Below are 10,230 nucleotides of genomic sequence, written 5' to 3' on the forward strand. Positions count from 1 at the left end.
TCTCTCCTCCTTCTCCCGCCTCTCCCAGCAACAGGTCTACATCCCGTCTGGGCTCGGCTGTGCAAAGCTTGTGTTTGCTGTGAACAAAGGCCTGAATTCATTTCTTTTCATGCATTGTTCCTGATTTACTGTAAACTGGAGCAATGATGTTTCGGGCAGCAGTCGAGCATGCTAAGAAGCACCCCGGTGTAAGTAATCTTTTAAATTCTCGATCAGTTTTTAGGTGTTTCAAATTTTGATAAGCCATGTCCAGCTTCTTTTAACATGTAACTTACATTTTAATAGAAATCCATCAACTGCTCTGCATTTCTGAAATTTTGCTTAGTGTGTTGAAATTATTCAAACATGCTTCACTGAATGAAACAAAACCAAAGCTGCACTAGAAACTCAGTTTGTCACTAGCGAGGTTGGATAAACACTTGAATCCTAGGATGGTTCTTTTTTTTCAGCTCGTTAAAATAGTATTAAACCCACAGGTTTATATATATATTGGTTTAGACTATGCTCAAAGAAAGTATTGCCCAATGTTAACAATTGCTGCACATAACTGATTTGATTCTAGTGCCTGTATTAACGCAAACTTCATGACATCCTAAGTAGTGTATATATGTAACAGGTAAATGAACTGGTTAAAGCAGCAGGTCTGTTTAGAAGTCTAATTTTGTCTCATCTAATCTTATCTTAGCTCTGTTTCAGTCTGTTAAATTGCTCCAGTTGCTCGTTTCAAAATCAAGCTGAACTGAGAAGCTTAAGACATCAAAAACACATCAGCGACTTCCGCAAACCCCTTAAATCTAAACTGACAAAAATCTAAGCAGTTCACAAATGTTTAGTAAGAAATTTTTAAATTTGAGTTGTCCCTACAGGGCAGGGGATTATTTTTGCAGTTTTTAACCGGCTCTGCTGTCAGAGAGGGGAGTGACAGAGTTTTAACTTCTTCTCACTGGCCTCCCAGGAGAAGGGAAGAGAGAGAGAAGCAGCGGGGAAGAAATCCGTATGAGACTCTACCAGCGCTCCGTGATGTGGTCTATCATCCTGACAGGCAGAGATACTGAGAGACAGACTCTAAGGGAGAGCGGGAGTGAGGGAAGAGCTGCAGGAGGCAAATCCCTGTGAGACTCTACAACCCTCCTTGATCAAGTTACAACAAACAGAAAGAAGGAGAGACTGAAAGGCTGTTAGAGAGAGTCCGAAACTCTGAGCCCCACAGACAGAGAATGAGCCAGATGAATGCATCGTTGGTCAGATGGGAAAGTAGATCGAGAGTCAGGGAGACAGACAGAGAGGAGATGGAACCAGTGATTAAAACCAGAATGAGACAGACAGATAGGTGGTGGCAGCACTAAGACAAAGACAGACTGAGGGTCAGTTATACAGACTGTGTCCAAAAATACACTTTTCACAAGTGTGTGAATGTCAGAAAATTCTTGTACCCGAAAAAAAATGGCACATGGAAATCCAGCATGTGAAGTTCCTTAGAACCAGTGATCACTAACCTCTTAATAAATACCTTTGTGCATCTGTGGCTTCGTAAAAATGAAAAACACTTGCAGCAGTGCTAATGTGGACCAGGAAGACAAGGCACAGTTGCCATATTGGAAATAAATAATATGGCATGCTGCACACTATTTCTTTCAACTATCCAAAAAATAAGCAGGCAAGTGCTTCTTACTTGGCACAAAGATTAACTGTGAAAATTGGTGTTTCAGTGACGGCTCAGGCAGTGTAAAGCTCATTGCATAAAGTCAGTCTCCACGGGGGATGTCAGAGCAGAAAAATCGCTGCTTGCAAAGTAAAGCTTTTCCAGAGGACTTGGAATTAGGTCTAATCAACAGTGGCAGCACATTGTTTTGGTGGAGTGAACCAAAACACATTGTTTTATTGGACCAGATGGAGTTCAGCAGGTTTGGTGTGCCAGCTGTAAAACACGGAGGTGAGGGTGGGTTTATGTAGTACTAAATCACACATTATGAAAATAATAATAAAAAAATACAGAAACTTTTCTTCTTTTACTGTATTTTTTGTGTTGTTTTACACTCAGTGCATCAAATTTGAATTTTATTTACAGCATTAAACTAGAATTAAACAGTTTTATCTTAAACAAATATTTATTTGTTTGTCATTTTATTTACGTCATATAATTTGAAATAACAAGAAAATTCTGTAAAAGCAGCAGCAAAAGTTTTTTTTTAAAGAAGTTACTGACAGAGAAGTCAGAAGTACAAAATTTCCCTCTGAGATTTAATTATATAAAACACGCACAGACATGCGCCAGATGTGTGTCAGCACGTTCACTGGGATGATGCAGGGTGACGGAGCAACAGCAGGCCAAGACTCAATCCCCTGAGCTTCAGTGGGCCAGCTGCTCAGATCACCTCTGTTACGGCAGATATTAAGTATAGACTCAGTTTTAAATCGAGTGTCTGTTTTTGAATAAATGATGCTATTGCTTAAGGCTGACAGCTAATTTAGAAGAAAGTTTCTCACAGCTGAATAAGTTGGCTCACATCGCGCCTCACTTTAGCTTAAAAAAAAGATGTGCCGCATCTGTCTTGAAATTCAAGGAATGTGCTTTTTCTTACTGAGACATTCGACTTGCAGACTGTCAGGAGTCACGAGGCTGAAGATGATGCAGTGCTGGAAAGGACTAACAGCTTCCCATCGTGATAATAGTTATTTAACAACCTTTAACATTTCTGTTTTTTGTGACCGACAAATCTGGATTTTCTTTTTTATTCTCAGTCATGGAGGTGGGGATTTAACACACTTGGATGCTGTGATGACAAATCTGAAAATGACAGGTTAGCTGAAGTGTAAAATAAATAAATAAATGAATAAGAAGATTTGGCTTCACCAAGAAGAATCATCAAGCGTCACCAGTGAACTTCTATGCCAAAAGAAAGAACAACGCAGCCCACATGTTCCCTAAAAGTAACATACAAAGAGACAAGTTATACTACCCTTCCTGTTATTGTGCACATGGTAACAATGGATTTTTGTGAATATATTCAGGGTGGTATGAGTTTATCTTGAATAAGGACTGCAGAATGACAAATAAATAAAAATGAAAAATCAGCCGAAATAGAAATAATGCTCCAAACGATCATTTGAAGGGAGTAAATGCCAGCTCTGTTTTTCTAAATCACATAAGACAAACAAACTGCTGCTGGCAGAAAAATATCCAGATTACGTATATCAGCCCTGGATGTGGCAGTCCCTGGGGTCTTCATCTGTCTTCAGGGTGGTCTACGATGCATCTGGCTGAAATGTATTTTATCAGCTTTCCTGAGTTTCCTGAGCTCTTTCTTTTTAAGTCAAACGTCCATTATGTTAAAACAAAACAGCATCTTGGCCTTGCAGCAAAAGGTACAGCTGCCAATACACCAGTGAAGAGTGTGGTGCAGATTAGCATGTAGGCGTAAATGTGTTGTCTTTTATGGTTTAAGTGTAAAATATGTGTAGAAGCCTAATTCTTATTTTTCTGTAGCTCATCCCCCAGTTCTTCTTCATTTGTTTGGGAATGGGCGGAGCATCCTTGTATCTGATCCGGCTGGCCAGAGGACCCCATGTTACGTAAGCACACATAAATTTCTGACTTTTGATCACGTGTGAGAACTTTTTAAAAACATAATTTAATTGTTCGTTATCATTACTGTTTTTCAACTGACAAAAAACAACAAGCTAAAAGTCATTATCCCACCATCTTTTAATGAAATGTGTCACAGCTGGGAGACCCTGTGTTTCCTCAGGTTCGCACATCTGTTTAGTTTTGTTTTCACTTTAATTGCATGCAACTTCCAAAGAGCAACCAGTCCCCACCTACTGGATGATCACAGATGGACTCCAAACAGAGAAAGGACTTAGCCGTCCTTCTGTGATAGGCTTGATTTCACCCTGAAATGCACATTTGTTAAAATTTATTCAAAGGCGTGCGGAGAGGAGATGAATAAATGTTTCACATTCTAAGTGGAGGGATTTGTTTCAGGATGGTTTCTGTCACACGGAGTCCTGCCTACTCTTATCCTTTTTGCTTGGACTTTCTCTTCTCCTGCTGTTTCCCAAGCGCTTGATATAAGAAACTCCAACAACAGCAGACATGGCTAAATGCTTTTTACAAGACCTCACGGGATGGAGCACTGTCTTGTTGTTTCTTTAGCTTCTTTCTTATTCTATTTACCAGTTGAACAAAGCGGGGATGAAACAAAAAAGCTCTCAGGAGAGAGCTTGATTAACTTTTCATCAGATTTAATCATTTAATTTTCTCTGTGTCTTCAGCTGGGACAAGACCAACAACCCAGAGCCATGGAATAAACTTGACCCGACTTACCAGTACAAGGTAAGGCAGCACATGAACTCTAATCTGACTGTGTTTTACTGTCGATTGATCGTTAAATCAACGTACACAAACACAGTCTTTTTCTACTTTCCCCCCCAGTTTGTGGCCATCACCACAGACTACAAAAACCTGAAGAAAGAGGGACCTGACTTCTGAGTCTCACAAACCAGAGTGTAATTAAAAAACAAAAAAACCCCATAAAGGATGACAGATCCTGATCTTGGGTCAGACTCATCCCCCCTGCCCTTCCTATACTCAAGAAAAAAAAATTCTTTGGCCTCATAAAAATGAATAATTTTGTGTAAAATGCATCTGAAATAATCATTAAGAAAACATACTTGGTATAAACTGATAAACTGAATGTAAATAAATCAAGAATCCAGAAATAATTACTTGTGTAATAAAATCACATGGAATATTTACATCTAGTCAAGTTACTTATAGTTAGCATTTTGGACATAAATATTATAAATACGCTGCAGACGGGGGAAACAGAGTCCAGATCAGGATGCGCCTTTAGTGTCTCTGATTCTGTGTGATGTTTGCAGAGCTGCTGGTGACCTGGTTAATGTGACCGGGATTGTCGGTCAATCAATCCTGAAGGCCCATATGCATGATAGAAAAACAGGCTTGTTTCCACATATATGCACAAACTCAGCCTTTATCGTATGTCTGGCAACACATTGCTGGCACCGGAACAATGGTTTTGCATGTTCAGACAATTGTAATCACAAATACAAGCCCATCATATTGGTCTGTTTGAGAAGGTTTCATGGTATTCAAATATTTATATGTAAACACACGAGTAGTATATGAAAATATAGTCAGGGTTGGGTAGATCTGTTTTATGTGTTGGACAGAAATCAACTGAGTTGCCTTTAATAAGAAGAAAAAGTCAACTATTCTATATCTAGAAATGATTGATCATAAAAGTAAAATGAGGAGATGAAGCCTGTAAATGCTTTGTACTGCTTTTTGCTGTGGTTTTCACTTCCTGAAGGTTGTATTTCAAACTTCTGTATACACTCTTCCTCTGTTGCTGATTTTTTTGTTTTCCTCATTATTTGTGCAAGTGAGGAGCTTTAATTGCACCAGCTTTTCATAACATGACACTGGCCTGCTGTGCTGCATCACAGTGAAGGTCATATTAGTGTGACCAGACTGCATGTATTCCTTCATAACTGTCACATGATTGTAGGTTTAGCAGCCACTAAATTCAGCGATGACTGTGTAAGTTATGAAAAAAGATGAGATGCATCAACTTTGCTGAATTCTTTCAATAAATAAAGTGTTATTTGTGTTTAGAAGAGCCTTTGTTGTCACTCTGCACTTTCCAGCGCATACACAGGTGACTTTCCTCAAACACCTGCACCGAACGGAGCCAGATACCGATCTTTTTCCACACCTACGCATTCAGTAACTCTGATGGAACCGATCCATCTGTTGGCAATGCAGCTGTCACTCTGCAGCCTGATTAGTGTTTTTACAACTGCATTTAATGTGTGTGGTTGCATTTTGTATTTGTGTTTATCCGTGTGTACCAGTGTGTGTGACAGGAGCTCACCATCTTTGATGAATGACAGCCAAGGCAGGACGCTCAACAGTCCTCCCCCTGAAAGACTTTGATGTATAACCTGTGCACGTGTCCTACACACACCATCTTATTTTCCATTAATATATAGGACATGAAAAAGTCTTAATTTACCTCTCGTTTCTTTGTGTTTTGCTGGGAATAGGTGCAAACATACATAAAATATAAAAACAGTCTGCACAGTTCTTCCAAGCTAGTCAATATCTGGTATGACCACCTTTGTTCTTCAACACAGACTGAACTGTTTTAGGCAGCTTTCCAATAATTTCTTTTAGTAGTCTTCAGGAATCGTTCTCTCCTTCTCTTGAAGGGCATCCAAAGCTCTTCTTTGGATGGTTGGTCCCTTTTGGTTTGTTCTCTGTCAAGATGATTGGCCTCCCCAGATACCTTCAGTAATGTTGAGGTCAATGGGGAGGCCAATACATTGTGTGTTTTTCTATCCAGGTATGCTTTTACTGTACTGGCAACATATTTGGGATCATGCTGAAAAATGAAGCTGCTGACAATCAGGTGGGTTCTACATTGTACTGCATGATAGACCAAAATCTGACGATACCTTTCTTGTACAAGATCCCCCAAAACTCTGACTGATATGCATCTCCAAACTATAACAGAGCTCCACTGTTTTTTACAGATGGCTGTAAACACTCACTGTTGTCGTTCAGGTCCTGTGCCAGGTCTTTGCTGGATTTACTTTCCTGTTTTTTAAGGACATGACTATCAGATACTGTTTACCTGCCGACCACTTCTTCTTTTGTCCTCCTCTTGTCCATTTCCTTCACAATTTTGAAGGCATATCGCACAGCAGGCTGAGATATTCCAAGTTTTCAGCTAATAGCTATTTTTGAATCACCTCGTTGGTGCAGAAATACTATTTTATGCCTGTCAAACTTTGAGAAATGGGAACAAATTAGTTGTTTCTGAGACAGGCTGCTAGTAAAGTTCCTAACAATTGCCAAGTTTCCTGTTATGTGTAGATACAACATTGGTTCATCCTGTGAGTTAGGTGCATTTTTTACACATGAATAATTCATATGTCAGTATTAAGTCACTTAATAAATAGAAGACTGGACTAAAACTGAGTGAAAAAGCAGCCAATGTCCAAAGAAAAAATCTGAAAGACCTTCAGAAAGCTTGGAGCACTGTTGCTCAAGACAACTTTAAAAGATTACAGGAAAGCCTGGCTCTTTGGAAGCAAAATATAAAGAAATTAAATTACATTAGCTTACACATAAATCACAATGACTTAATCTAAAACAAGGTAATACATTTAGTATGCTTTCCATATTGCAAACAGAAGCAATTTTTGTTCAGTTAAATAAACTTTCTTGGGCTTCTGCATCACCGAATATGCTAAAACAAAACCAAGTAATCTTACAATCAACAAGAACAATGAAAAAAAAAAGGAATAAACACACAATAAAACCACAATTTTCACATTTAATTGGAATATTGGATGTTTTTGCACAGTGTAAAGTGCAGCATTAAAGTATTAAGAATATTCATATTCACATCTGTCTCCTAAAGTAGTGGATGGTGGGTGAACAAACATACAGACTGAAATATAAACAGGAAAAAAACAAATTCAGATTTTAGGCTCATGCGGAACGCCTCTTCATCTCTACTTTATGTATGTTTGTTGTTTTTTATAAGCAGAGAAAAGTAAAATGAACACAAACTGAAGGAACGTTTAGGAGAACGCCCTTCTTACTCAAGCGTACACGAATTACAAACGTGATCGTTTTTGGGGGCGGATCTCTTGGTGTTTTGGCTGAAGGTCAGTCTCATTTATAAAAAAGATAATTTTACAAACAGTCAAACAAACAAAAAAATACCATCTGAAAGAAGAATAGTGAACATCAAAAAATTCTCCTCCTTGTGAACATCACAAGGACGGCTGTGGCAGTAAGGAGAGCTAGGACGACAGAACATGAGGGGGTCAAACGGTTTCGCGCAAACCCACAGGAGCTGTCAGGTCATGAGAAAGAGGCACGGAGATGAAGCAGATGAGCTGTTATTTTTGTGTTGTGGTCCTCCGTGTGTGCATGTGTCTGTGCGTCCTTGGGTTTGTTTGTGTGTCTTTTCTGACGACAGAGCTGAGAACATCCCTGACCTTTAACCTGTGAATCTGCTGCCTGGTCTCTGTGGAGGGCACACATTCCTCTGGCAGAAACTGAAGCAATGAACTTCATCCAAAACACTGGAAGACACGACTGACTCAAAACAAAAGTCCATTCAGTTTGTTGGTAAATTAAATATTTAATGCTCCAATAGGCAGCAGCAGCGCTTCGTGTTTGATGCTAATTTAGTGCTGCTTTACAAAGCACTCAGTGTCTCAGGGGAAATCCTCACAGAATAATAAATAAATACATCAAAAATGAAATATCCTCTCAGCCCAGAGAGACAGAAAGAGGAGGCAAGCTCTTTTTATGTGTCTATGGGGGGTAAAAATGTTACTGCAGAGAAACAGTGGGAGAGGAAGCTTTTAAATAAACAAAAATGGAAGGTCTGAAGGTTTAATAAAGATAGTCAAGGATTCTGGTGTTACATAATGCTCTCATCTTGTCAAGTATTTTATAAGGTGTCAGTGTTTACTAGAATTATGCAACGACATAAGGCAACAGTATTTCTAAAATAAATAACAATGATAATAATATATATTTTTATAGGTGCCTTTAAAACACTCAATGACGCCTTAATATAAATTAAATAACAACTTTTATGTTTATCTATGTTAACATCCTGGTTGCTTTTGTCACGAGCAGCTATGGTGATGTGTCCAGCACCTTGTGAGTCTGTGTGTAACGCTGTTAAACACGGTTCTGTGGGAATACAAAAAGTAAAAGGAACTACTATTTTTGGATGCTGTGGCAGGGGTTAATGGACACAGACCGTGTGTAAAAACTGGATGTAGTGTCTGATTCGAAGAGGCTGCATACCTGAGGGATGCTGCTCTACTGCTCCTTTGATCCATGTCCTCAGTAAATAATTTCCTGATGAGTTTATGGTTTCAACTGCTAATTTCAGGTCTTAATTATTAAAACATAAACTTTCTTTTTTAATTCACGGTCCCACAATAAGGCTTTTAGGATAACCCTAATCTGTAATTCACCTGTCACTGTCATATAGGCCTACAGTTTCACTCAGTTTCCCAGTCACGTTCCGTGCCATGCTCATTATGTCAAATTTCCAAAAGCTAGGATAGGACTTCAAAATTGCTGCTATACTGCAAGATCTGTTGAACCAAGAAATCACTTAAATAGAAACTGTTTGACAAAGTGAAGTAAGCTAAAAGATTTTGCAGATTTCTTTTTTTTTTTTTGACGATTCATCCAGGAGGTCAAAAAAGAACCTAGAACAACATCTAAAGATCTGCAGGCCTCACTTGTCTGAGTTAAGATCAGAGTGCATGATTCAACAATAAGAAAAAGACTGGGGACAACAAATTAGGTGAAAATCCAGGCTCAAATTGAGATGCTTTTGCCAACTTCCAAAAGGCGTGACGTGAACAGGGCTATACTTGCTGCTCAAGTGCTGCAAAACTGATGGCCCAGCACCTCACGGTGCAAATGGATAATGATCCAAAGCAAGAAGCTGCACAGGTTTCACAAAATAAATAAATGGGATATTCTTCAATGACCAAGTCAGTCACCTGAAGACAAAGCTGAAGGCAGAGAAACCCTCAAACTAGCTGTCGCTGAAGGCAGCTGCAGTAAACACGTAGGAGAGCATCTCAAGGGAGGAAACACAGTATTCTGTGATGTCAGCTTCAAGACTTCATGCAGTCACTGACTGCAAAAGATTTTCATCCCAATATATAAAACAATTCTTGTATTTAAAATTATGTTAGTTTGTCCTAGTACTTTTGAGCTTCAGAAAATGGGCTGTAATGTTCTATAAAAATAGTAGCATGTTAATGTGATACTTCTGTTATTTATTTGAAAGTCTGAACTGCACAGTCAAACCTTAATTTGCTCAGTTGTGGTTTACGGAGACAAAACTACAAAAATAATTTTTGTTCCTCCAACAAATTTTGGACCCAATCATATCATGAAATACCTTATTCAATAGAAAAAATATCAACGTCCAACTGAGAGAGGAAGTCAAACCAAACAATTCAGACATCTAAAGTACTACGGAAACAAATCAAATGATCCAAAGTTGTTTTTTCCTTTTGTGAACCTGAAGCTGTGATCCGCTGACACTGTTTGGGGACTACTTTTTATTTTCTTTTTCTTGACTATTCCCAGAAGTAAACAGTGAGAGGACATGAGCAGAGGAAATTCCAGCAGCTTAACATGGA

General features: G+C 38.8%; 1 protein-coding gene across 1 annotated transcript; it reads left to right on the forward strand.

Annotated features, from left to right (window-relative positions):
• ndufa4l2a (NDUFA4 mitochondrial complex associated like 2a) lies at positions 1 to 5,643 on the forward strand. Its single transcript, XM_026155221.1, has 4 exons — positions 1 to 188; positions 3,488 to 3,573; positions 4,276 to 4,336; positions 4,436 to 5,643. Exons 1-4 carry the CDS (start codon positions 144 to 146, stop codon positions 4,490 to 4,492), a joined length of 249 nt encoding a protein of 82 aa, XP_026011006.1. The 5' UTR covers positions 1 to 143; the 3' UTR covers positions 4,493 to 5,643.
• The last annotated feature ends 4,587 nt before the right edge of the window (positions 5,644 to 10,230 follow it).

The sequence above is a fragment of the Astatotilapia calliptera genome, chromosome 20 (genome assembly GCF_900246225.1).
Source record: "Astatotilapia calliptera chromosome 20, fAstCal1.2, whole genome shotgun sequence".
Taxonomy (NCBI): Eukaryota; Metazoa; Chordata; class Actinopteri; order Cichliformes; family Cichlidae; genus Astatotilapia; species Astatotilapia calliptera.